Genomic DNA, 27,490 nt, shown 5'->3' with positions numbered 1-27,490 from the left:
TACCATGTCATTTTCAGAAGCGGAAAGAGCTCGACGTAGAGCCAGAAGACCCGAGAAAACCAGAATTGTTCTGTCTCTGGCCTTTTGCTTTGTAGGGTGGAGGTCTAGGACCTGCCCTGTTATTACTGGGAGCTCAGATGAGGGGACAGTTCGGGAAGGCACCTAAAGTGACACAGAAATTGTACAAAAGTGGAGCAGGGGTGACAGCTGCCGTGAACTGAGGTCCTGTTGTAGGCACACATCGTGAGGGCATTTTCTATACACCATACACCTAGGAAGCCTGCACACTTAGGTGGTATTCCTGTTGCACACGTGAGGAGGCCGAGGCTCAGAAGGTCAGCGGTGTGGAGTCATGAACCTCGTGAGCTGGGCGGTTGGGATTTGAACTCGAGTCTTGCTCTTTTGGTGCAAGTAGTGGTGCGGGCCGGGAGGCGGTCACTGAGCTTGGGAGGTGCTGATAACCCGGGCGATAAGTCTTCAGAGAGCCAAACATTTGTTCTGGCCTGGTCCTTAATATAGATTTTGACTTCTGACGTCAGAGGTTTTTATAATGCACCAGAAATAACGTCAGTTCCATTATTTGTGTGTTTCAGGTGATAGAGTCATTGTAACTTACTCAAAAGGTTATCGGTGTGGTGAGAATAAGACTGCGTCCGCCGTCATAGAGTTGACCTGTGCGAAGACGGTGGGCAGACCTGCGTTTGAGAGGTGAGAGCACTGGGGTCTCAGAGGGGGACGATGGAGAGTGCCGGGAGCTTCCGCCCCGTGGTTTTCACTTGTGGATTGGGGACTATGTGCAGGGGAGAGAGTGTTTGGGTTGTCACACTAGGGAGAGGTCTGGCTGCTGGCCTGGGGTCGGGGCCAGGGCTGCCGATTGTCTTGAAGTGCAGGGCTGTTCTGCACAAGGAGGAATTCCGTGCTGGGACGCACTGTTCTACCACTCTGTGAAGCAGTGTGTCACTGGCCTCCATCTTGGAATGACATGTAGAACAAAAGGCTGTTGAAGTGGCCTGTCTGGGACCCACGAACAGGATGCTCTTGGATTATACTAGAAGTCTCCAGGCAACTCCATATCTGGTGTTAGGGGGAGTTTGGCCAACAGAGGGAGGATATGAGCTGCTGTTGTGGACCAACTGGTTCTTTCCATAAGCTGGGCTTGGAAAAAGGGAGACCCAGGAATTGTCCAAGGATTTAATCAATTTATAAGTCTGAAAATAAGATAAAATTGTGAAATAAAAATTCAATTGTAAAATGAAAATTCAAAAATCTAGGAGCAAATTTTTCCAGCTTTTAGCTGTTGCGGAGTTTCTGCATTTTAAGAAAATCTGTATTGAATACGTGCCTACTTTTTCACGTTGTGGATGTGCTAGCCAGTCACCTTCCCTGTCGTGGTGTTCAGAAAAGTGAATAAAATAGCCGGCTTAGCCCAGAGCTGCCTACCCATCATGAGGGGCGGGGAGGGCTCAGTGCTGGGGGGCTCCCGGGGAGGCCTCGGAACCCAGAACTGGCTGGAGCCCTGAGAGCCCGCGAGCGTCTGCAGTCTTCAGGGCGCCTAAGGCTTCATGTGCTAGTCACCACCGCACAGTCCCGAGCCTGGCGGGCATGACCGCCGTCTGTCATCACTGCCATCCGCTCTGGCCTCCTTCCAGGTTTGACATCGACAGCTGCACCTACCACTTCAGCTGGGACTCACGGGCGGCATGTGCTGTGAGGCCTCAGGAGGTGCAGGTGGTGAACGGGACCATCACCAACCCTGTAACTGGCAAGAACTTCAGCCTCGGGGATATTTATTTTAAGTAAGTGAAAGTGTCGTTTGAGAACTGAAACGTATTCAAAATTAAGCCAGCGGTTCATACCTTTCCCTGGTGGGTGCGATGCAGGATAAATAGGCCCATGTGTCTTAGCTACTGTTTCTAGGGAGTTGGCATATTTTGCTTAAATGGAGGGAAAGCATTACCCAAGTGTTAAGTTTTCACACCAAAGATGGGGAATTCTCTTGAGTGTAAAAATAAAGTCACGCCCCCTCTTCTTCCTCCTCCCTGCCCCCCACCTTCATGATAAGCCCAGGGGTCAAAGCTGAAACCTTCTGAAACAGTTTTTGATCAGGACTCTTCTGGGCTTACCAATTTGTGGGGAAAAAAGTCGGTTTCTCAGCGGCGTCACTGGGGTGGTTCCTGGGGTCCAGTGGCCGTGCCCGGGGCAGGATGAGGTGGGAGTGGTGCTGGACACAGCCTTGGAGAAAGGCACACTGAAGCTCAGCACGTGGGCGGGGCAGGGGTAATAAGACAATGCGGGTGGAAGTCGGTGCCCCCAGAATCTCTGTGGGCTCGTGGAAGCACCGCCCAGGCTAGGAAGGCAGGAGAGAGGCGGCATCCTGCAGCCCTGCTGGTGTCCCCAGGACTCTGGGTCTGGAATAAATGGCTCTCTTGAAGAACTGCCAGAGTCGCTTGATCTTTTCTGTCTCTTCAGGCTCTTCAGTGCCTCTGGGGACATGAGAACGAACGGGGACAAGTACCTGTATGAAATCCAGCTCTCCTCCATCACAAGCTCCACAAACCCTGCGTGCTCCGGGGCCAACATATGCCAGGTTAAACCGAATGACCAGCACTTCAGTAGGAAAGTCGGGACTTCTGATAAAACCAAATACTACGTTCAAGGTAATTGCTCTCGGTTAATGGTCCATGTTTCACTTCCTCGGAGGAAGAGCTTTAAAATTCTCGTGAACAGCCCTCTCCAGTTGAAATCTTAGATAAACTTTGAAACAAAAAGCCCTCATCTGACTCTGTCCTGATATGCAGTCATCAAAATGGACTGAACGGTGTGTGTCAGCCTTGAACATTTCACTGCAGGCGAATTTACCTCAGTTAACGGACAAACGAGAAACCAAACCTGGTCTAAACCAGAGGTGGTGAGCTGGGGGTGGAGGTAGAAATTTCCTTTGATCTGCTTTCAGTTATGATACTTCTTTATTGTGAAACTTCAGAAATTACTATAGAAGGGTAAGAGGTTTATGTTTGTCAGAAAGACGAAAAGAAAAGAGAGAGAGACCTGGCCTGAGCATTAGACGTGGGCGTGGAGGAAGCACGATACTGTGCTATGGAGGCGGTGTCGTTTGTTCCTTGTTGACCATGGAAGATGTTTCCAGGAGGTAGCTCATGGGTTTTTGGTTTTAACAACTAGTCTTTTGCTGTACACCTTTTCATGATTTGATTTTTAAACCAAGTCAACATACTAGCTTTTTAAAAAGTTAAAGTGTGTTTTAAAAAACCAGCCGACTCTGATGTAAAGGGCTACGGAGAGATTCCAAGACGAGGAGAAGCGGCTCCTGCCCGCATCGTGGTGGCTGGAGACGTGCATGTTTCCATGCTCAGGTGCTGCCCAGTTATTGCAGTTAGCAGTGCCTGACAGGCCAGCAGAGAGACTTGCCAGGCAAGCCTGACTCACTGGCGTGATTCCATCTTGTGAACTAAGTCCCTGTAGTTCTCCATTCTTTTCCAGTAATTCTGAGTCAGATGCCGGAATTGTGCATGGGCTGGCTTGGGCCCTTGCTGTGCTTGGTAAATGTTGACTGACTGCAAGACTGCTTTGAAAGCCTTCAAGGCTCCCTGTTATGCAGAGAAGGAAAGTCTAACCTCTTTTGAACACAGCCTGGAAAATTTTGACTGATCCCACGTACCAATAGGAGCTGCTTCTATTGGTAGAAGACCAACAGAAGTCTTAGAGGCTGCTGGTGCTACAAATGCACCCAGATTCAGCCATCCCATTATTCACGAGTTCCCACAGTTGTCATACCATCTTTCTACGTGCATTCCTTGTGCTGGAATGCCACGTCCCACCCCACCTTCCTCATCCCTTAAACCCTAGCCCATGTGTCCCGTTCTTGGCAAAGCCCACCTCTCCTCAACCGCAGGGTCACTGCCTCCCTCTGTGTCTGCAGCGGTGGTCAAGCTCCACACCACAGCCCTGGTCAAGTCGTCTAGTTACTAGTGGAAGAGCCTTGACGTTCATAAGGCATGTGTCTGGTAGGCTCCCTGCAGTCCCCAAATGTCAGAACGTGTGTGTGTGCCTTTGTGTATTCATGGTTGATAAAATCCCTTTTGGACCTTTTCACTTTCTTTGTTCACCAGTAGGTTTAGTTTTAAGACTGCTTTTCACCTTTCATGAAGAAATGCAGTTTAAATCTCTTCATGAGTTTTTTCACTCATTTGAGGGGGCAGGAACAGGAAACCACAAAGCCCTGTCTCTAGCTGAGACACAGAGCAGCCATCTCGGCTCCCTCACTAGCACATCAATTTGCACCCGCACGCCAGCCTTGTGGGACAGTCCGTTCAGGTCGTGCCTCAGCCAGTTCCAGGTGAGGACATGTGGGGCCTTCCTGAGCCCAGCCTGCCCAGCCCAGGTCTCAGGGCTCCCCTGTTTGTGGCCTCACACACTAAACCCCCTGGTGCTCCAGTGGTGGCTGACTGTGAGGTGTGTGAGCCATCTACCAAGTTGGGAGGGGGCAGAGTCTGCACCAGGCTCCCTCACTTCTGAAACCAACTGCAGGTTCGAGGGGCTCTCATCACCACAATCAGGTTCAGTAATTCACTAGAAGGAGCTGTTATAGTCACAGTTGCGGTTTATACAGTGAAAGGATATGGATTACAATCAGCCGTGGGAGGAAGCCCAGAGGATGGAGTCCGGGAGGAAGGCACACGCTTCTGTTGTTGTCTCTCCATGGATCAGGATGTGTTAGGTTCCCAGCATCAATGTGTGACAACACGCACGGAGTATCACTAGCCAGGGAAGCTCACTGGCAACTCAGTGTCCAGGGGTTTTGTTGGGGTTCCATTGTGGGCTTGATTGGTTGGTTGGTTGGTTGGCTGGTTGGCTGGTTGGTTGGTTGCCCACACAGTCTATCTCATTCTCCGGGTGGGCTTATACCATGTGGCCAGCCCCCCTCCAAATCATATTGTTAGCATTGGGCAAGATTCCAGTCTTTCTCACATGCTGAATTAGGGCAGGGGCTCCATGATACATGTCCAGCCTGTGAAGAAGAGCGCACATGGACACTTGATGAAGGACTCTTATGTCTGATTTTAAGTCTATGCAGACTTTTCACAGACTATGAAAAGTTTAACTCTGCCTGTTACTGAAACGTCAATGGTAATAGTGCTCTGGTTGTGTCTATGCCTTCCTTTTGACAGATGGCGATCTAGATGTGGTGTTTGCCTCATCCTCTAAGTGTGGAAAAGATAAGACAAAGTCTGTCTCTTCCACCATCTTCTTCCACTGTGACCCTTTGGTGAAGGAGGGCATCCCTGAATTCAGTCACGAGACTGCTGACTGCCAGTACCTCTTCTCCTGGTACACCTCTGCCGTGTGTCCTCTGAGGTAAGTGTGGTGGCCTGCCGTTGGCACGAGCTTGCTGTCGGTCACTTTCCTCTTTGTATGAGCACTTACAACTGTACCCCCACCCCCTCTCTCAAAACTTAGCCCAAGCATGAGTTCGTATGTGTGTTTTTTTCCTCCCGATGTTTTATTGTGGCATCTTCAAACATGCACAAAAGACAGAGAAAGAGATAGAGGTAAACCCCACACAGCCAGCGTCCTTGGCCTTCACGCTTGGCCAGCATCGCCAACACCCACCACTCCCAGTAGCATTGGCCGTCTGCCCTCATGTGCACTGCGGGCTGTGAGCACCTCTCACACTTTACTTCCACGTGTGTTCCCAGCCGATGCTTCCCCTCATTGGCTCTGGAACCAGGGGCCGTGTCTCATCTTTGTGTTCCCAGTACGTCTTTTCTTTGTGTTCTAGTACAAATTATTATATGGTAAACTGCACTTTAACTTGAGTGAAGTATTTTCTATGCTTGAATGAGTGAATAACTTGTTCTACAGATCTGGAAATCACTGTTGGCCAGGTTTTCATGGGAAGTCCCGGGAATACATTTCTGCTCTGAGGGCTTTCTGGCGAAGGAGGGGCCGTTGTGGCCTCCGTGTGGCTTTGGGGAACCTGCCTCTTCCCATGCCCCATGGCCTTTGTTCCTTGGCCCAGCTATGTTGTCGTGTGTAGAGAACCTTGTCCAGAACAGAATGTCTTGTTCTAAGTTGCTTTCCTCTTGGATTTATTTTCCTCCTATTTCATCATCTTACAGAAGCTTTTCATTGTCTGTCCTAAGATCAGGAGAAAAATGAGTTCTTGCCATGTAATTTTTTCCTGCATCTCCTGAGAAAGGGATCTTGTAGTCTGCAGAAAACAATGGTAGGGACAATGAGGGGAGATTCCAGGTCACATTTTTTAGATCTTAAATCAGTTTTCTCTTTTACTTTCTGTGGGTGCTAGCCCAGCAAAAAAAAAAAAAGAGTCAGGTTTGTCCTGAATTTTCCAGGAACACTGACGTAAGGCAATTCTCAACAAATTTCTAAACATTGGTGCCGTGTAAATGACATACACAATGCAATTAAGAGCCGATAACAAAAAATTAACTGAAAAATAGAAAACCATTTGGAAACTAAAACATAATTCTAAATAATTCATGGTTCCCAGAAGAAACCAAAAGTAGAAATCAGAACACACTTGGAACTGAATGATCACGAACAGATCATCTACATCCATGCTGGGGTGCATCTGCTGTGTGTCTGTGTTCCCTGAACTGGTTCTGACTCAGCTGGTTTCTGACTTTGAGGGCAGAGTCTGCCGAGCTCTCAAACATGTCTGTCATGAGGTGGTGTCCCCACCTGAGCAGGCGGTGACAAATGTGTCCAAGCTGGAACTGAGTGCTGAGTTCTTCTTGATGTTTTTGAACCAGATTCTTTGGCTTAAGCTGAATTTTGACTCAGAGCTGTTACCCCTATGTGGTCAAGCCGTTGGTTGCCCTCTGACCCAGTTATTTCAGTTAAATACTTTTCTGAATTAATAGCCAGCATCCGCGGTGTCCACCTTCATTACGTGTGTGGCCTGTTGAATTTCCCTCTTGTAACCAAGCAGTCCGGATATTTCTGTTCTCTGCCTCTCGGGGCCAGGGGTAATTTGTATTACGTGCTTCTGTTGCTGTTGGTGAGTGGCTCGGACTGACTGAGGGCCAGAAAGATCGTCAGAGAGATCGTAAGTGTCGTCATTATACGAACATGTAATTATCTGAGCAGAAAGGGAAGTCAGTTGAGGTCTTTCTAATTTTTATCAGTTATTATCATTACTTTCCTTGAATGTTTAATGTCGTGGAGATGTAATTGCTTTTTCCTGTACCTGAGTGGGCATTGTGAATTCTTAGCTGATTGTATAGCTGCTGTGTTCGTCACTAGCCCTGCCTCCTGGGACTTAACAGGCCTCGATAGACAGTGACTTGACAGGGTGTCTGTTCCCTCAACCCCTGTGAAGCATGGAGGCCGTGCCCCAACGTGAGATGTTGGGAAGGAGAAGCTGCTATCCGGGCTGTGCTCACTATTTCTTCCCAGAGAAGAGAGCTGCGGGCTGAGAGACAAGTGCGGCCAGCTTGTCCCTCAGTGTCTTTGCTGCAGAAGCACCTCTGTCCCTGGAGAGCCCTTTAGTGGGATAAGCAAGGATGGGGGAGGAGGCTGTGTTCCTCAAGCTCAACTCTTCTCCTTTCCTTAATAACTGTTCTTGTAGCTTGAGGCAGTGCCTTCTGACGTGTTTTCCAACACTCCCGCCTAAACTCATCATCAGAAGAGCTTGTCCGTTGCTCTTCTCCACGTCTGGTGGATCTCGTGTTATCGTGTGGAGTTTGCAAAGTCAGAGCCATTCCCCGAGTTGGGGATTGCTGGGGTTGTCACTCTGGCGGCATGGTGCTGAGTGATGTGGCTTCCTTCCAGGGTGGGCTTCGACAGCGAGAGTGCCGAAGGGGAGAAGCCAGAGCACAAGGGGCTCTCGGAGAGAAGCCAGGCCGTCGGGGCGGTCCTCAGCCTGCTGCTGGTGGCGCTCACCGCCTGTCTGCTGACCCTGCTGCTCTATAAAAAGGAGCGACGGTAAGGAGAGGGAAGCATGTGGGCCGCACGGCCAGTGGTTCAAAATGAAACCTGGGCTTGTCTTGTTTTATTTTTTGAGCCTAACAGCAGCCAAAGTCCTGAAGTTCTAAGTTGAAACTCTTCGGAGATGTCTCCAAAGTTGTGTTTTGTAAATGAGTGCTTTTCTATGACAGAGTGTCTGTCCCGTCTGACCAGAGCCATAGAACCTGTCCCAGGGACACAAGTCAGGCCTGGTGCTCATGTCACACAGCAGATGCTCTTCGGGCTCTCAGCCTGGCCCGCCCATTTCTGGGACGTTGGTGTCTGGGTGTGTCCAGAGATGGACAGAAAATTAAACACTCCCTTCCATGAACAGACGTCCTTCTGATCTGCCCTTCTCCCCCGTCCTCCCATCATAAAAATGAGCATTTCTTAGGCACCTGCTCTGTGCCAGGTACAACACCATCCTCTTGGCTCCCCTTTGCTGGGTGAAGGGGCTCGTCACTCATCAGCCACTGGTGTGGCTGTCCAGTGGATTTTCATGTCATGCGTGAAGGAGGCACAGAGCCTGAGAGCCCTGTGGGTGGTGGCCCAGGGGCGGAGGAGCGGGCCAGCTCTGGTGCTCCCCACAGTCTCTCTTGTATACCAGGCAAGCCATAACCGAATGAGAGTGGGGGTCGAGAAGTACTGACTGCGGCCATCCCTGACCTGGAGAGGCCGTCAGTGGGATGCAGGATTGGGCAGAAGGTCTGGGTGTGAGCCGGCCTTGGGTTAGTCACGTGGCACACGTAATCTCAGCGCAGCCTTGGAGTAGCGGGAGAGTGTGGTCCCATCACATCCACACATGAAAAAGTGGAAGCACAGATGTTCGATAACTTGCTCTAGCCCTTGCTAAACCACAAAGAGGTGGAGCAGGATTTGAGTCCACTTCTGTCTGATTCCAAAGTGTTCTTCTCGCTGAACTGGTTCATAACCCTGCTGTGGGTTGAGCATGCCTGTGCCCTGGGGGGGTGTGCTTGTGGGGGGTGCATCCTTCTCTGTTGGCCGCTCCAGGTGGCAGAGCTGGGGCGCAGCTGGCTGGGCGGGACTTGGGCCCTGTGGTTCCACCCGAAGTAACTGTGGTCTCCTTCCAGGGAGACAGTGATGAGCAAGCTCACCAATTGCTGTAGGAGAGGAGCCGACGTGTCCTACAAGTACTCAAAGGTAATTCCTGCCCCCCCTCCCCCACGTCGAGCATCTCATATTGTTACAGTGTCAGTCAGGGATGGTAAGACAGGCGTCATCACAGGCAACCTGAAAGAGAAGAGGGAAAACTTGCCCCGTTGCTTTTAACGCCGAAACACTTTTTGTCTTTTTTTCCAAGTTTTTCTCATCGTGGTTGCAGCAGATTTCCTTTGAGCATTTAAGGTTTAGGTTACTTTGACTGTTTTGGCTGTTCCAAAAAAATATAGAATCGTGAAAATTTTTGTGCATCTGGCAAATATTTGGATGATTTCCTTCAGATAAATTTCCAGAGAAGAGGCATTATTTGGGCCAAAGGGCATAAATATGTTTGTAGCTCTTGATACATACTGCCAAATGGCTGTCTAGAAGGCTTATCTCAGACTCATCCATGCGTCCTTCGTGTGGCTTCTCTTATTCACCACACGTCCCCTCCCTGCCACACAAGGGCACCTGGCTCTTAATGAGAAGCCGGAGGAGCCCGTCTCCGAGCACTGCCAACTTGTCGCTGGCCTGCTTTCCTGTCACCTGTGACACTGTCTGCCTTGGTTGGGTCTTAGCAGGAGCCAGCGGTTGCCAGTCCTGGCTTCCTCTGCCTGGTGGGGGACTCAGGAACGTGGTGGCTCTGGAGGGTAGGGAAGATGGTCCCCGACTTGGGGTGGGTCATGGAAGGAGGGTCACGGAGGAGCAGAACAGGGTCTCTGATGGGCTCCACGGTCTCTGCTTGGTCCCTGGCAGGTAAACAAGGAGGAGGAGGTGGATGAGCATGAAACAGAGTGGCTGATGGAAGAGGTCCAGTTGCCGACCCCAACGCCCGGGAAGGAAGGGCAGGAGAACGGCCATATTACCACCAAGTCCGTGAAAGCCGAAGCCCTCACGTCCCTGCACGGGGACGACCAGGACAGCGAGGATGAGGTCCTGACCGTCCCGGAGGTGAAGGTCCACTCGAGCAGAGGGACTGGGGCAGAGAGCGCACAGCAGATGAGAAGCCCACCGAGGAAGGCGCTCTGGGAGAGAGCGGACGACAGGGTGGGGCTGGTGAGCGGGGAGAAGGCCAGGCGGGGGAAGCCCAAGAATGCACAGCAAAAGGCCGTGAACTCTGGCAACCTGGCGTCCTTCCACGACGACAGTGACGAGGACCTCTTACACGTCTAACTCCCAGTGCCTACAGGGGTACGTGGGTCTGCACAGCCAGGCACCTCCAACCAAATAAGACTTCAGCTCAATGATGCTTCTATCATTTTTGCCTTTAACAAAAACTGTTTCAAAAGGGAGAGCTTTTGTGAGGGGGAGAGGGTGAGGAGGTCAGGTGCGCTCGTCCGTGATCGTTTATATCATTGGGATGAGGCATCAGTCCAGTGGCCAAAGGCCATGCCCGGGCCCCGGCTATTGTCCCAAGTCCTCATTTAAAAGCACGGCTGCCGAGCGCTTCATAACATGTGCCCGGGCCAGACGCATCTCCGAACAGAGGGCTGTATTTGAAAGACACCCTTGCTGCTTTAGGCCCTGTAGGGTATTTGACCATTATATTTTAGCATTTAATTCTCTCCTCCTATTTATTGACTTTGACAATTACTCAGGTTTGCGAAAAAGGAAAAAACAAAACCCAGCAGTTTTCTTCCTGCCGGCGGGGGGTAATGTACTGGTTCATCCATTGTCAGAAGGGGAAGCTGTCGGCGTCGGATGGTTTCACATGAGATCTTGAACTGGTCAATAATGTAGCCTCTGAGTTAGAATGCTCCATTCTCTTTCCCTCTCTGCTTCCTGTTTCTTAAGGGAACACGCATGTGCACGCACACACACGTGCAGGGTCCCTGAGTGCCTAGGCGTGGAGGGTTCACCTGTTCTATGCCTTTAGTCAGTAATTGCTGCAGTTTCTTGCATGCCATCTTCCATCCTAGGTGCACAGAGCACACTTATCAGTATTTCTTTCGCCAGCTGGTGAATTCAGCCAACTCACCCAAAGATTGATTTTTGTGTGTGTGTATGAGAATGGAGTTGAGATGTCAGAGAAGATAGCTTTTCTCCAGTTTTGGGATATAGGTCTCCCCTCTTCAGGTTCTCATGATACCACCTTTACTGTGCTTATTTTTTTAAGAAAAAAAGTGTTTATCAACCATTCGACCTATAAGAAGCCTTAATTTGCACAGTGCGTGACTCACGGAAATTGCGTGAAAGTTGATGGGCCAGAATGTCGCCCCTAACGTTGCACTTGGATTCCGGCTCTGGGAGGTGCCGAGGTCGGCCTCTCAGTGCTGCAGGCCGGGGGGCAGCACTGCTGGCCCTCCCTGCCTCTTGGCTCCTTTCTTGAAGTGTTTGATGAATGACTTTTCTCATGTTATGGAATTGTACATAGACTCAGTGGTATTCATATACTGAAAAGCGAACCGCTCTACAGAATTCCTTGGTTTGTACTCAGTTTGGCTGGCTTATTTGATTTCCACATGAGTGTATTTTTTAAAATTGATTTCTTTCCTCATTTTTTCCAATCAAATTTACTGTAATATAAAGTATTCAACAATTTCAATAAAAGATAAATTATTAACTGGGTGTTACTACTTTTTCTCCTTGATAGTGAAAAGCCTCTGAGCTGGTTGCCAGTCTGCCTGCGGTCTGTCCTTCCTGTGAAGTTACAGAGATGTTGAGGTTTTACTGCGGTGTCCCAGCTGACCCGTCACGAGCAGCCCTTCCCTTTGCTCTCTCTGTCTTTCCCGTATGTAGGTGTAAGTCCAGGTCCTCCTCGCCTCTCTCGGCTTCATCTTCATCTGATTTCTTCCCTCTTTCCGAGAAAGCAGACCTCAGGGCATTCCCTGTTTGCCGTAACAGGCACCGTGGGGTGCAGATTCCGAGGACACCAGAGAGCGTCATGGTAGGCAGCCCAGCCGAACATGGGGGTGTTTTCTTGTGCACAAATTCAGTCTTCCTTCTGAAATTACTGAGTAGTACGGGAGCGTCCTAGGTGTAACGTGGAAGCAGACAAAGTGGCAAGTGACTGTAGCGTCAGAACCAGCCTTCTGGGAGCGGACATCCTTCCTGTCTCTCCTTCTCTAATTACCAACCGGAGTGATTTTTCTTTTTTTTTTTAAGGACTTTACAATGTCTCTCCTGAGGCAGTCACTCCAGGGTCTTATAAAGGTGTATGTGATGACCCAGGAGTCGCTGGTCCTCAGACATTGTGTCCATGGGCTGTTCTTCGAGCCACCCCTTCCCACTAAGACCTTCCCTCTCAGGATGGGCACTTGCAGGGACCCGCTGGCCCTGTTGGTAAACTTGATGGGGGGAAGGTTCTCCGTCTGCACCCCGGGCTGCCTGCCTGTGTGCACAGCTCATGGGCAGCCCGCAGAGGGCCAGAGGAGTGACCACTGCATGTATGGGGGCATCTGCTTGAGTAGAGTAATAGATAATCCAGATACTCTCCACTCCTCAGCCCCTGAAAACAGACTAACCGTCCTTGCTAGCTCTTGTCGTAGGTAGTTTTAGGAAAACACGCCCTGACAGCAAATAGGAATTAGAGTCTTTTCAGAGAAATGATTTCATTGATGAGCAACCTTGATACTTTGTATCCTTTTAACCACTTTTTCTATGCCCTTTTTTTGAGACTGTCCATTCAATGGCAGAGAAGTGAGTTAAGTGGGGCCTAGGGACGGTATAGGCAAACCCCGTGCTAAGGAGATCCACGATAAAGAGGAAACCTGCGTCTTACATGAACGTTTTAAAAGCATTCGAAACCAGTTCTTCACCAACCACTAAAATAACACATTGCACGTGACGAGTCCTTTAGGAAGATTGACAGCCACTTGGGCATTTAAAAAAATACTTTGCGATAGTCCGATCCTTTGTACGAGTTAAAGACTAATGGGCACGTACATCTTATGTCTCTTCTTGGGGATCAGGTCACGAGGGGATAGTGAGCATGTTGGGGGCAGGTGGTATGGACGAAGTTAGATTTAAATAAATCCACCAGCTTCTGAAGAATACCTACAACTCAGTGACATGTACACAACACAGTTTCTTAATTCTCCAGCTGTACTTCATTGACTGGGGTTAGCCTTTCACGCCCTCAAGGTAAACTTACTCTGCATCCTGGGAGAGCTGGGCTGCTGTGGCTGCTGCACTGCTGAGGGCGCTGGGCTGGGCAGCCTAGCCAGGCGGTCCGGCCGCCCCTGTCTGAGTCTGGGCAGGCTGAAGTGTCAGCATTCTGGGCAGAAGGGTGATGCTGTGCAGGCCCAGACGCAAGACAGCCGTGTTGAGTTTGGGGACAGAGTGGCTGGGGGACAGGAGAGGTAAGGCTGAAGCAGGCCTGGAACTTGAAGTGTCTGCGTTTGCTTTAAGCACCGCAGAGTAGAAGAAAGAGAGAAATGAAGACACTTCAACACCCAGAGGGCAGGGCTGGGTGGGCTGCCCTGGCTGTGCAGACACTGGAAGCCTCAGGCTCTCAGCCTAGAAGGAAGTGCTGTCCTGGAGGAATTACAAGGTGTTCTCCTTAAAGATGCTATCTCCAAATAAGGTCACATTCTGAGGCACTGGGATTAGGGCTTAAACATCGGAATTTGAGGAGGGGACACAGTTCAGCCCATAATGGGTAGAAACGCTGTCCCGAGGGACTGCAATGCACCCGGGAGGTGGAGGACACAGACGCTTTTTGAGCTGGCTTTTAGGGACCCCTGAACATCCCTTAAGGAGACCCTTTCTGTGCGTGCACGCACACATGCGTGCACACACAGTGCTAGTGTGTCCATAAAAATGGATTCATTCATACATTTAAGAACTCTTTATTGACTGCCTTCTATCTGCTGGGCACAGTGGAGCTTGGAGGTTGTGAGCAAAATAGAGTGTTTCTAAGGCCTATGATCCTGAGTCCCTTCTCTTAACTGTCTTTTCTGTGTGGGGTTTTCACCAGGGACCAGCCTGGGAAATGCATTTATTCCAAGATGGGGAGTTAGTGCACATCCGGGAGGACACTAGTCATTGAAATCTCTTCCCCCTGGTGTCGTAACAATGGCTGCAGATTTGCTTTGAACTCTCACCCTGAGCCAGGGCCCGAGCTTTAAGTCCTTCATCTGCCCATGGGGTCCACACATCACCTGCTTTGGTATGGCCCACACGCTAAGAATGGGCTTTACATTTTTAAAGGGCTGGAAAAAATTGAAGAATATTACACGACACATGAAAATCAGGTGAGATTAAAATTTCGATGTCCCGAAATGAAGCTCATTGGAAGCCCCCGTGCTTGTTCACTTACATCTCATCTAGGGCTGCTTTCGCACTGGGACTGCAGAGTTGAACAGTTGGGACAGAGACCATATGGCCCACAAAGGCCCCAAAGCCTGAAACACTTACCACCTGGCCCTTTACAGAAAAGCTTGCCACCCCTAGATCTTGCGTACTTCGCCCAACCACGCCACGAGGGAGGAGCAGTTGTTGGCCCGTTTTGCAGTCGAGAGCATTGCACGCAGCTTGGTACTGAGGGAGGCGGATTTGAAAGGGCTCGCTGATTCCAAAGCGCCTCACCCATATGCTGTGCACGTGCTCTTTGGGCATCTCCAGCGTCACAGCAGCCTCCAGACTTGTCCTCCGTCTGTTAAGGGCAAGCCCATCCTTCCAGATGCTCAGGCCGGAAGCCCTGGAGTCTCTGGCCTCCTCTCTCTGGCTCTCACCCCCCATCCAGTCTGTCAGCACATCCCGTCATCTCTGCCTTCAAATGACATCCAGAGTTTGCTTCTTTCCACCACCACTGCTGCCACCTGGCCCCAGCCACCTGTGCCCCGGCCACCTGGCCCCAGCCACCTGGCCCCAGCCACCTGCACCCAGCCTGAGCGACCGCCCCAGCCTCCTGGTAGCCCTTTGCCTTTGCTGCCTGCGCCAGTTTTCAACACAGCGGCGGCTCAATCCTTTCAAACCTGAGCCACATCACGCCGCTGCCGGCTGACTGTCTCCCGTGGCTCCCCTGGCCTTCAGAGCAAAGCCCTAGTCCTGGCAGGGCTGCAGGGCCTTGTGACCAGGCCCATTGTCCCTCTGATGTCTATCGTTTTGGCCTCTTCGCTGGCTCTCTGGCAGCCACACTGGCATCCTCGCTAGTCCTACATAGTTCAAAGTAGGTCCCGCCCAGGCCTCTGCTCTCGCTGTTCCCTCTCTCGGCAACACTCTTCCTCCTGCCTCCCCCAGGGCTCAATGTCACCTCCAAGAGGCCCTCCTGACCACGCGCTTTAAGATCCAAGCCCCCGCCTTCCTATCTCCCTTCCCTGCTTAATATTTCCTCCGTAGCACCTGCCACCTATTAATATCCAGTCTTCATATTTATTTTCCAATTATGGATCTCTGCTCTGAGACGTTTGTTTCTCTGTTCACTGCGGTGTGCTCAGTGCCAAGAGCAGAGCCTGGCAGACAGTAGGCTCTGCGTATTTGTGCAATGAATGAGTGCACGGGGTCCTCTGTGGGGACAGGGTGGCTGGGAAGCTGAGAGCCGAGCAGGTTCTCTTGGGCAAGGCTTCGACACTGACGTCTTGAGGATGTGAGCCCAGGCTACCTGGGTCCTAGAATGTTCCCACCCATTTGGGACTGGAACTGAGAGCTGGAGACCCAGGTGACGGCCCTGGCTCCTGCCTGACTGTGGCGTGCTGGGCGAGCCCGTGTTCCCGGGACCTCCAGCCCCAGTGGTGACCTCTGTGAGCACTGGGCCCTCTGAGCTCTGAAGGTGGGGACAGTAAGTAGGGATTTAATGTGTGGCTTCATTTCGTATGTGTGCTGGAACAGATAGGCACAAGAAGATTGTCATGGGCAAGTGAGGCAGACTCAGGCCATTGGGTCAGACAGTCCCAATGTCTGGAGAGGGAAAGAGGAGGCAGAGGGCCCCCCTGCCTTGTCCTCTGACAGAGGCCCAGGAGGGAGCGTCCTGCTTGTCTGCCTTCTGCATCAGTGGGTTTTTTTTTTCTTTTGTGAGGAAGATCAGCCCTGAGCTAACATCCATGCCTATCCTCCTCTTTTTTTGCTGAGGAAGACTGGCCCTGGGCTAACATCCGTGCCCATCTTCCTCCACTTTATATGGGATGCTGCCACAGCATGGCCGGAGAAGCGGTGCGTCAGTGCGCACCCGGGATCCGAACCTGGGCAGCCAGCAGCGGAGCGCGCGCACTTAACCGCTAAGCCACGGGGCCGGCCCCATCAGTGGGGTTTTGGTGTGGGGAAAGCAGAGTCATCAGAGCCAGTTCCTGACATCGAGGAGGAGCCTGGGGTGTGGGGAACAGTCTGTGCCCCTAAGAAAGGCTGTGCCTTTGATGACCCGGCCAAGAGCCTCGCCATGGGTTCCCATGCTGTTTCCTCGCTTCTGGGTGCTTCCACACGCCTCATCCTAGTTCATCACCTGTCCCATGATGGCCTCAACAGAAGGGTGCTGTCTGGAGAAGCTGCTGGGGGTTAGGGCTGTGAGGAGAGGTCTACCCCACCACGGCAGTCCCCTCCTGATGGCACAGAGAGGGAAACAGCAAACCCCGGGGCCTGGTGAGGAGGCCCACAGCCCGGGACAGCCATGGGGCCTGAGCCCAGCCCGGGGAGGAGGGGTGCCCAGCGGCAGGAGCTTCCACCCTGGGCAGCGGCCGCCTCGGACCCCGGATCACTGGCGGGCAGCAGGCAATTCTGTTTGTCCACAGCTGTTAGGGCAGGGAGTGGTCAGCCCAGTCGTGCTGAAAGTCACTTCATTGTGAGGTTCACCTGGACTCTGTGCAGTGCCTGGGGAGCCCCCAGGGGCGGGGTTTCGCACACAAATCTGGGTTCACCCCTGAAGCTGTCTCTTCCTTCTCTGTTTCCTAAAAGTGAGCCCAGCAGCCCAGCCCCAGGTCCCGCTCCTGTGATTGGTTCTACCCACCCCCGCATCTCCTCACTGGCCTCAGGAAGTACCAAGGCGGGGTGGGGGTGGGGGGTGAACTGACCTGGAACAAATGAAACGTATCAGCATGAAATCTGCGTGTAACTGGCCATTGGGCCAGTTGAATTGCTGCACAGGGAGTTCCGGAAAATGGGTCACTAGCGATAGGGCTTTCAGGGAATTAACTTCTTGAGAAATGGATAGAGCCAGCTGCATGACTGCAGACAGGGGACTGAGCTCTCAGGCCTTGGCTTCTTGTCCCTAACATATAGGTGACTCAGGAGTTCTTGCAAGGATCACATGAGACAATGAGTAGTGTGCTCAGCGAGGTACCTGGCCCATCATCCTAGATGCTCAGCAGGACCGTGGCACTGGGCCTTTCCCAGTTGGCCTCTGTTGCAGTCCTCGGTCGCTTCTCTCTTTTGCAACTTTGGTTACCCGGGATGTCCCAGCCACCCCTACGTGGAACCAGGGGCTGAGAGATGGGGGAAAGGGAGTGATGCAGGGGTGAGGTTAGGGCCTCCCTGATCTCTGGTCCAAGCGAAAGAAAGAGTGCTCAGCCAGCTGAGAAGCAGGGAAGGGCAACTCCCACCCGGAGCCTGGTGGCTGCTCTCTCCACAGAAAGAGAGAGCGGTGGGCGTCAGGCCTGGCCTGGCCTGGAATGGCGGCTGGGGAGGTGGGGACAGGGAGGGCCCTGCTTTCTCCCCAGGATGTGTTGAAAGCATGACCTTCGAACCCTGGCTGCTTCCCAAGCAGAGGACTCATGTCAGGGGATCCAGCACATTCGGGGCCGGTTGTGCTAGAAAAAGCCAGTAGTCTTCCTCTTGTGTGTCTCCCTTACTACTCACATGGAAGACTTCACTTCTGGTCACCAAATGTGTGGACTTTCCCCCCACACCAAGCAATTCTCTGTGACACCTGCTGCGTGTCCTTCAATTTAACTCAATTCTGACACTGTCTACCTGGAGATAGTACCAGATCCTACAGGTTAAGGGCTCAGTTCCACGAGACTGCCCCACACTTCGGATGCCAATCACAAGTAGTGGGTCCCCAGGTTACCCACAATTCTGTCTGACTTGGCTGCAAATAGGGGTTCCCATGACCTCCTCCCCCTTGGATTCAGTCATTTGCCGGAAGAGCTCACAGAACTCAGGGAAACACTTACTTACATTGACCAGTTTATTAAAGGATGTGCTGAAGGATACAGATGAACGGCCAGATGAAGGGATATGCAGGGTGAGGTCTGGGAGGGTCCCAAGTGCAGGAGCTTCTGTCCCTGTGGAGGTGGGAAGGTGGGATGGGTTACCCTCCCAGGATGTGGATGTGTTCACCAACCTGGAAGCTCCCCGAACCCCATACTATTGGGATGTTTATGGAGGCTTCATCGTGTAGGCATCACTGATCGTTAACTCCATTTCCAGCCCTTCTCCCTTCTCCAGAGAATGGGGGACGGGGCTGAAAATTCTAGGCTTCTCATCATGGCTTGGTCTTTCCAGTGACCAGCCCCCATCCAGGAGCGATCCAGGAGCCCACCCAGAGTTGCCTCATTAGGACAAAAGATACTCCTATCACCAGGAAGTTACAAGGGTTTTAGGAGCTCCTGCCAGGAACCAGGGGCAGCCACGGGTGCTGAGACCTGCTTTTGGGGCTGTTTGCCCCTGGCCCTCTTCCTTGCCTCCCTCCCAGACCGAGTCCTGACACTTCCGGAGAAGAAGACACGTCGAGAAGGGGCTTGCAGAGCTGCAGCCCCCTGAGGTGAGTTGTGATTTCCACACAACCAGCCGGTGCCCCGCTGGGCTTGCAGCCAGCTCCCAGTGCCCACGGAGCAGAGGTGAGAGTCCCAGCATCAGAAGGGCCGACTTGGCACCTGTGCATCTGTTTATCTCCTGTGTGCACAACTCGTGCCCTTAGTGTCACGAGTTCTCCTAGGGTTGAACTGGGGCAGGGGTGGTGCAGGCAGGGCGTTTCTGCCTGGTGGCACTTTGAAGTCATCTATCGGCAACTGTGGCCAGGGCCTGCGGGGTCCCACCCCTGTGCCGAGACAGCCCCCGTGGCCTGGTTTCCTGGGACTCAGGTTGCTCCACAAGCAGCTAGGAGCCTGCCCAGGGAGGTAATGATGCTGGGTGATGTCCCACGTGGGTCCTGGAAAACCTGGCCGTCCTAAGTTGGGGGGAGGACATGGGGAGATGGGTCCTTGGTCAGACTCACGCCCCCCAGGCTGGAGGACTGGTTAACTGAACAACCAGAGGCTGCTTTCCAGTGCAGCCCATGGTGCTGGGCTGCTGACTGCAAAGCTATGGCTGTTAGTATGCAGGTCCCGGCTCTGCTGCTCACTTTTGGGTGACTTTGGGCAAGTCACCTCACCATTCTCAGCCTCGAGTCCCTCGTAGTGTAATGCGGGAACAAGATGGGAGAGTCTCCTTCTGTGTTTCTGGGGTGGAGGCTGGGGACCAGATGCCACCTCCCGGCTCTGTCCCCTGGTGAGCAGGCCTCATGCTCTGTGTTTCCCTGGAGTGACCCAGGAAGGAGGCCTGGAGACTGGGGAACCCGGCTACCACAGGCTGCCCGTCTGCCCCCACCCGCAGAACAGCCACGGGACAGGCGTGTGGGCTGCCGAGCCTCAGAGCCCAGCACAGGTGTCCCGGAGGGGCTGCTGTTGGGTGTGTGTGGAGCATGGTGAGCAGCCGAGGGGCTTGTGGACAGGGCTGCCCTCAGGCCCACATAGAGCAGGGCTGCGCTCACCCCTCCGGGCCTTTCAAGTCCCTGCTGCTCCCAGGAGCCAGTGCTATTGCTTCTGTCTATCGCTGTGTAGCCACATTGTCACTAACTCAGCTGCATAAAGCCACAGACACTTGTCTCCCAGTTTCTGGAGGTGTAGGAGGGAGGCTGCAGCATAGCGGGATGCTCTGCAGTGGATGTTCATCTGGGGAGAGGTCCCCTTCCAGCTCATGTGGTTGCTGCGGTTGTAGGACTGAGGGTCTCAGGTCCTTGCTGCCTGTCAGCCAGGGGCGCCCTCAGCACCTTGCCATGGGGGCCTCCCCCACAGAGCTGCTTCCTTCCTCAAAGCCAGCAAGGGGGAGAGGGAGTCCCAGCAGACGGCCATCACACCCTTATATGATGGACTCACGGGAGTAGCATCGCCACATTTGCTGTATTCCATTGGGGACAAGCCAGTCTCAGGTCCCTGCGTGCTCAAGGGTGCAAACACCAGGAGGCAGTGGGACGCGGGGCCGACTAGTTAAAGGAAAGTGAGCTGCAGGGTTTCACTGACCCTGTAGCCGTGCCTAGCAGTCGGTTTGCTGTCTTTGCTTTATCTGGATTATAAAAAAAGTTTTAAATAGGTGAACTCTTAGGAAGTGCCCTAAAGAGACTGTGGGAGGTTTCAAGGTGCCCCACACTCTCTCCTCTCGTTCTGATTCCAGAGAATGAGGACCTGAGCTGAAGGTGATTTGCTCTCTTGCCAAGCAAACAATTTGGCCATCATCCTCTGCCTTCCACCCTTGCCCTGAACCGGCACCGGGGGGTAAAAGATTATTTCTGCTTGGTCAGCTTCCAGGTGATCATGCTTGGACAGCAACTTGATTTCAGACCAGCCTATTGCAGAGAAAGCCACATAAAACATTGACCCCAGCCAGCCGCTGCAGCCCGAAGCAGTCTGGTCAAGGCAATGACAGTGCTGGCCCAGCCATGCCCACCGTGGATGATGTTCTGGACAAGGTCGGGGAGTTTGGCTGGTTCCAGAAGCAAGTCTTCCTGATCCTATGCCTGATCTCAGCTGCCTTTGCCCCCATCTACGTGGGCATCGTCTTCCTGGCCTTCACCCCGGACCACCGCTGCCTGAGCCCCGGGGTGGCCGAGCTGAGCCGGCGATGTGGCTGGAGCCTGGCCGAGGAGCTGAACTACACTGTGCCGGGCCCGGGGCCGGCGGGCGACGCCTTCCCCCGCCAGTGCCGCCGCTACGAGGTGGACTGGAACCAGAGCGCCCTCGGCTGCGAGGACCCGCTGGCCGGCCTGGCCGCCAACAGGAGCCACCTGCCGCTGGGCCCCTGTCAGCACGGCTGGGTGTACGACACGCCCGGCTCCTCCATCGTGACCGAGGTTAGAGCAGGCCCTGTGTTTTGGGGAACGTGTGGGTTTCAGGGGCAGGGAGGAAATTTAAAACAAATCCTATGAGGTTCAGTTTCACATCAGGAGGGGAGTTAGCTTCACTGAGCACTTAGCACGCATCCTGGGCGTTCTGCATTCTTCCCTTGTTTAATCTCCACAGACTCTGGGTGTTGGAGGAGGAAGCCGAGGGTCAGAGAGACCATCGCAAGCCAGGCTGAGCCAGTTTGTTTGGACGTGGGTCTATGGGACGGGGGTTCCTCTTCTTCCTGAACCACTAGCTTCTCCAAGAGCCTACAGAGTTCACTTGGGGTACAGCTTCCCCACTATTAGAATTGTGGGTTCCCTCCCTTCACTCAAGAGTCATGGACACATGACAGCTGAACAGTGGCCGCTGAGGAGGTGAGGGCAGCCTGGCTTTGAAGTCAGACTGAAACCCAGCCATGCCCCGGATGAGCTGAGCATCACTGAGTAGATTACTGTCTCTCTGAGCCTTAGTTGTCTCATCAGTAAACCAGGGATGATGATGACATGCCTCACAGGATTGTGAAATTTAGCGGAGGACTGTCCAAGTGCTGACCAAACATGAACTGAGTTATGCTGGGTGGTCCCGTTGGTGGCCTTTGGGACAGGGTGGCAGTGTCAAAGGGCCTTGCTTGGACAGATGAATGTGTTATTTGAGCATTTTGCTTTGAGACTATTTTAGTAAAAAGACACCAGACTTTTTTCCCTCATGGACCCTTTGAAAGTCTCCAGTGTGACAGGCGTGGGCACTTGGAAACTGGCATCGAGGTCAGCTGGCGAAGCCACGGCCCGAACCTGTGCAGAGGCTCTGTGTTAGCAACGCTCGGGCTGGGCGAGGGCGCTGCTTGCCTGGAACAGGAGGTAGCTTAGTGGCTCAGCGTCCAACATTTGAGGCTGTCACAGCAGGAAAGCGCAGTGTCCTCTCCTCCTGCCGGATCAGCACACTCTCCAGGGGGAGAGGACAGAGCAGTGAGGCCCCCCCAGAGAAGCAGGAGCTGGTGCCATTTGCTTTATGTGCCATCATGTGAACATCTGGTCTCCAAGGCGTCCTCCAGCGACAGATGACCAATCAGATGACTCGCCTCCCAGGGATCCTGAACTGTCCAATATTCTTGCTGGGAATCTAGAAGCTGACCAAGACGGGGAAGCATTTGTTCTCTGTGACCGAGACGTACTCTGCTTGTACAGGATCAGACGCAATCATTCAAGCATTCGCTCCTCCGTCAGTTCATTCAATAAACGTGTTCTGAGCTCTTCCTCTGTTCTAGCACTGGGCGTGATGCTGGGAGGGAGACAGAGAAGGAAGCTATGAGGTTCCCTCAAGGGGTCTGCAGTCCCCAGCGAGTGGGAGGAGAGGGGGTGGTGAGACTAAGACCAGCACCCAAGACCACACGTGGGCAAATGCAGAGGAGTCAGCAGGCTCTCAGGAGGGGATCTTAGCTGCTGAGCTGAGCAGGGCTCTTCTGGAAGGAGGTGGCATTTGAATGGAGCCTCGGGTGGTATTTTGAGGAGCAAGGACAGGGAACAGGATGGGGAGGGAAAGCTTGAGCCAAAGCTCAGGGAGAGGGCGTGTGTGCTAGTTTAGGGAGCAATGAGTTGTTAAATTTGTTCAAATTCAGGGTCCTGTACGGGAGTCGTTGGAGAGAAAAGTAGTGATGTCTCACTTCTGGGCCAGAGCACAGAGTCCTTATACAAGATCCCCAGATAAAATGTAGGATGCCCAGTAAAATTTGAATTTCAGATAAATGACGAACCATTTTTTTAGGATAATTATGTCCCAGACAGTGCGTAATCTTTGATACTGATAACTGAGGCTGAGAATACAAATATTGCATGGGGCATACTTATCCTAGAAAAAAAATGTCGTTTATCTGACGTTCAAGTTCAACTGGACACCTTGTTTTTTTTGCTGAGGAAGATTAGCCCTGAGCTAACATCTGTGCCAATCTTCCTCTATTTTGTATGTGCCTCACTGCCACGGCATGGCCACAAACAAGTGGTGTATGCCCATGCCCAGGAACCAAACCCAGGCCGCCAAAGCGGAGGGAGCCGAACTTAACCACTAGGCCACTGGGCCAGCCCCTGGACACCTTCTATTTTTTTTATGCTAAATCTGGCAACCTTGCCTTCATGCCAGATGAGGGAGTTTGGTCTTGTTTAGGCAGAAGAGCAAGATGATCCTAGCTGGACCTTGGAAATGGTTGGACAGAGGGTGGTGGCAAGGTAGGGCTTCCCCAGAAGTAGGGAGAACTTGAGGCTGACAAATGAGCGCCTGTGAGAAATGTCAACCATCATAGTTGTCACAGGAGCAAAAGGAAGAACCAATTTAAGAGACATGGGCTTGGCATGGGTGGGGGAGAGGGAGGGACCCAATTTGCCTGAGGGTTCTGGCTGGGGGGCGATGGGCGAACAGAGCTCCTGACAGCTGAGGCTGGAACACAGAAGTAGTGGTTTGGGCAGGTGGAGGAGGCTGGCGAGGTGGTGGCCTAGGCCGGGGCAGCAGACATGGTGGGGAGGGGACAGATGCAAGAGGACCGACTGGCTATCTGGGCTGATAGGGAGTGGACTTCCCGGTGACCCAGGATCTGAATGTGGGTGAGGGCTGAGAGAATCCTGGAGCCGTTATTCACAGTGAGTGAGGAGGAGGTGGTGTAGGAGAAAGAGCTCATTTTGGGACATGCCGAGTTCAGAGGGCGGTGGGAGTCGTTGGGGATGTTACAGGTGGTGAGACGCATGGGGCCTCTAGGGCAGGAGAAATTGGCTCCTGGAAGGAGTGGGCTCACTTTAATTCTCCCTTCTGATTGCTTCAAAACTGCCCTTGCCTCCACTCCTCATCCTAAGCTTATTTGGGGGGAATTCACCTTAGTTATTCATTTCTGCAGAAGTAATCTTTAACTTAGCCTTGCCTTGGACATTGGAGCTTGCTTAAGGGAGGCTGATAAGCCAACTTGTTTAAACACCCAGCTCCACTCCCCTCCAAGCCGGGGACAGGGGTCAGGGGTCTGTTGGGGAAGAAACGTGCGTGTCCCCTGACTTCTGACTCCCCCTGTCGGGATGCCCTGTCCTCTCAGCCGCAGCCTCAGCCACAGCCCCACACCAGGCCAGGGGGCCACTGTCTTCCCCTGACAGTGAACATGAAAGTTCTCAGACTGAGGTGACAGAGGTGCTTATGTTTCCAAACTTGCCTGATCCTGGGGATCAGCTGGACTCTGATCCGTGACCTGCTGAGGCAGGATCCATAGGAATCTGTATTCTAACAAGGAACCTGGGAGATTCTTGTGACCAGGCGAGCTTGGTGAACATTGCCCAAGACACAAGGCCCTGGCCCTGGTGAGAGCCCAGCAGGAGCAGTGAGCGGGCCTAGGGCCCCATCCCTGGGGTGGGGGTGGGGGCAGTGGTCGGGCGTGAGTTTGGGAGCGCAGGGGCATGACAGGTTTTCACGCCTTGCGGTGAGGCTAGACAGAGCTCCTCGGTGTAGGCTGGGGCAGAGATCTCAGAGGGGGCAGTGTAGGCAGGTAAGGCCAGACGCCCCTTCCTCTACCTCTGTGAGAGCTCTGGCTTCACACAGGACAAGATGGCACCCGGGGTGTTCCAGGAAGGGCAGCAGGGACATCTAGAGACACTGATGGCAAAGATTAGAACAAAAGTCAAAAAACCTGTGGCTTTAGTGAAACCTAATATCACAGAACGTCGTCTTGGGCAATGTAGGTGGAGGCTGCAAAGAGACAGTTGGGCGGTTGGAGCTGCAGACTCCAGGACAGCCAGATAACACCCAGGAGTGGTCTGTCCTGGGTGCACTAATAGCTGGGCCCCTGGAGGCTGGTAAACCAAAGAACCACAGGAGAACCTCCATGGGGAGCTTTCAGCTGAATTTTGAAGGGAATAAACATTGGCTTAGTAGCGACAATGGGAGGGATGCTGAGTGGTAGCTTGTCAAGCCTCCCAGAGCTGAGCTACTCATGGGGGCAGACAGTGGGATCCGGGCATAAGACAGAAAATAGGACAGCTCATTCTTAGTTTCTGAAAGTCAGGTGGTAACATGGAGTTTTACCTATATTTTATTTTAAAAAGTGCTCGTGTCATGGAAGACGGAACCCCAGGCTGGCTGAGCACGGAGCCCTGGGGCTTTTAATGATTGACCCCTGGGGCTGGGACAAGGTCATGGCTCAGACTGGCAACTTTAGAGATTTGAATGGTGGGTAATAAAACCTCCATTTAAAAAGTTAAATGATTTCTTATTTACCCAAACCGTTTTCACAAGATTTCTCCCCTTCAATGCTCACAGTAGCTCTGTGAGTGTGACAGGACAGACAATACACCTGTTTCAGACTGGGACACTGAGGCCCTCAGTTGCTAAGTGACTGCCCTGCCATCACATCCCACAGTGTCATCTGGTAGGGTGGAGCCATGAATCCCAAGGAAATAGAGCCGTGCAAGGAGACAGGGGGAGGAAGGAAGGAAGGATGTGTCTCTGGACACCACCCAGAAAGGGCTGTGCCAGGCCTGGGGAGGGGTGAGGGCCCCTTCAGACCCTCTGGTCTCCCTGGAGCTCCATCTTTCCTTCTGTCCTCTCTGAGCACTAAAGAGGAAGTGGCGATGCTCCTGCATTCTGGCCTTCTGCCAGGCCCAGGCATGTGCCAGCATCACCCATGTCTGTGCCAGGTACGGGGGGACTTCCCCTAAGCTCTAAACCTAAAATAAAGCCCTTCCCAAGGCAGGGCTCCTGCTTCCGCCTCTGCCTCTCCCCCTCCGCCCTCTGCTCGCCTGGCTCTTGGCGCATCGGATCCTCCAAGTCCGCTGCTCTCCCTCGGTCCTGAGGTCCCGCTGCACACCGCGCTAGAGCACGTGCTGTTCCCAAGAAGGCCCACCTTCTCGGCTCTGTGTCTTTGCTCAGCTCTTCTCACATTGGCCACACGCAGCTCTGTCAGTTGAGACAGAATTTACGTAATTATTGGTGGAATGTACATAATTAAATATGTACTTAATTACGGGCTTTTGACCCATTCTGGAAGACATATATTTATTTTGCTACATTTCTGTTTTTAGAAAATTACTTGGCCGTATTTCTTCTTAGTAAACCTATCTATTAGCCATGTTGTCTTTGATAAGCGACTATCAATGGCAAAGCGCATGACAACAGCCTCTTCAATGAATAAACAGTGAGGGTAGAGCAAAGATATTAGATATAGAATGATATTGACTGAGATTCACCAGAAGCTGTGAATTTGTCTTATGCAAATGTGGTAAGAGAGAAGGATGTGAGACACCTAGGATGCTGCATTTTGTGTTCTGCATTTACTTAGTTCAAAGAGAGGATGGAAGGTGTAGTTTGACTTACAAACGGTCTTGTGTTTCCTGCCCCTCCAACCCCGGTGTGACCGCAGTTCAACCTGGTGTGTGATGACTCCTGGAAGGTGGACCTCTTTCAGTCCTGTGTGAATGTGGGCTTCTTCCTGGGCTCTCTGGGCATCGGCTACATTGCAGACAGGTAGGTAAAGGCCAATCTGACTAACCTAGTGTCAACCCCATGAGGAGAATGGATTTTAGGGGACAGTGATGGAAGACTATGGCCCGCTGGAATCTCTTATAGAAATTGATGGAGTCAAGACATGTAGCTAGTGCTCTGGACAACTGTGGGGCAGCAAGACTGGGAAAGGTGGGGATTTAGGAGGGATTTCAGAGGTCAAAACTGCATGCAGCCTGTAGGGTTGGGGTAGGGGCTGAGGGAAAGAGGGATAAAGCCCTGGTTTGTGCTTCAAGCAGATGGGTGGAAGCGGGGCCATCTTTGAGATGGGACAGAGTGGGTTAGGAACAGACTGTGCTGCAGCTCTTTGTGGGGTGAAGGGGGTGGAAGCAATCAACAGTTCTATCTTAGAAGTGTTACGATTGGAGATGTGTTCAGAGCAGCCTGTGACACACAGGAAAGATGTCAAGTAGCCAGTAGGATATATGAGTTGCACTCAGAAGAGAGATTTGGGCTGGAGTTAACTATTTGGGATTTATCCCCTGTAATTGTTATTTAAAGCTATGAACTATGTTTGAGAGAAGGTGGAAGAGAATATATTGAGAGAACTTTAACATGTAGACGTTGGTCAGTGTGATGCCATAAAGAAGGAGAGGAGACTGGTCCAAGGACGAGGAGTGGTCAAAATCCACGGACGTGGTGGCCACGAGTACCCATGGCAAGGACGTGTCAGTGGAAGGTTGAAGAAAAATGAGAGATGAGGAAGTGGAGTTCGTGTGTGTGGACAACTCTTTAAAAGGAGTTGGGTGTTGGGACCGGCCCCGTGGCTTAGCAGTTAAGTGCGCGCACTCTGCTACTGGCGGCCCGGGTTT

At 52.4% G+C, this 27,490-nt stretch overlaps 2 protein-coding genes across 2 annotated transcripts in view; both read left to right on the top strand.

The window, feature by feature from the left end:
• IGF2R (insulin like growth factor 2 receptor) overlaps nucleotides 1–11,710 on the top strand; it is a 117,392-nt gene extending 105,682 nt beyond the window's left edge. Inside the window, exons 42-48 of the mRNA XM_087425066.1 lie at nucleotides 594–708; nucleotides 1,650–1,796; nucleotides 2,470–2,657; nucleotides 5,187–5,373; nucleotides 7,813–7,965; nucleotides 9,078–9,147; nucleotides 9,904–11,710. Of these exons, the coding sequence (XP_087281192.1) occupies nucleotides 594–708; nucleotides 1,650–1,796; nucleotides 2,470–2,657; nucleotides 5,187–5,373; nucleotides 7,813–7,965; nucleotides 9,078–9,147; nucleotides 9,904–10,320 (1,277 nt within the window). The 3' untranslated portion in view covers nucleotides 10,321–11,710. The remainder of the gene's footprint in view (nucleotides 1–593; nucleotides 709–1,649; nucleotides 1,797–2,469; nucleotides 2,658–5,186; nucleotides 5,374–7,812; nucleotides 7,966–9,077; nucleotides 9,148–9,903) is intronic.
• An 8,962-nt stretch (nucleotides 11,711–20,672) lies between these two features.
• SLC22A1 (solute carrier family 22 member 1) overlaps nucleotides 20,673–27,490 on the top strand; it is a 30,823-nt gene continuing 24,005 nt past the window's right edge. Inside the window, exons 1-2 of the mRNA XM_087424949.1 lie at nucleotides 20,673–21,124; nucleotides 26,539–26,642. Of these exons, the coding sequence (XP_087281075.1) occupies nucleotides 20,714–21,124; nucleotides 26,539–26,642 (515 nt within the window). The 5' untranslated portion in view covers nucleotides 20,673–20,713. The remainder of the gene's footprint in view (nucleotides 21,125–26,538; nucleotides 26,643–27,490) is intronic.

This window comes from Ceratotherium simum, chromosome 38 (assembly GCF_057802395.1).
Source record: "Ceratotherium simum simum isolate JZ-2026a chromosome 38, ASM5780239v1, whole genome shotgun sequence".
NCBI classification, from domain to species: Eukaryota; Metazoa; Chordata; class Mammalia; order Perissodactyla; family Rhinocerotidae; genus Ceratotherium; species Ceratotherium simum.
Note: the sequence above shows the minus strand (reverse complement) of the source record. Positions and strands in the feature narration are given on the sequence as shown.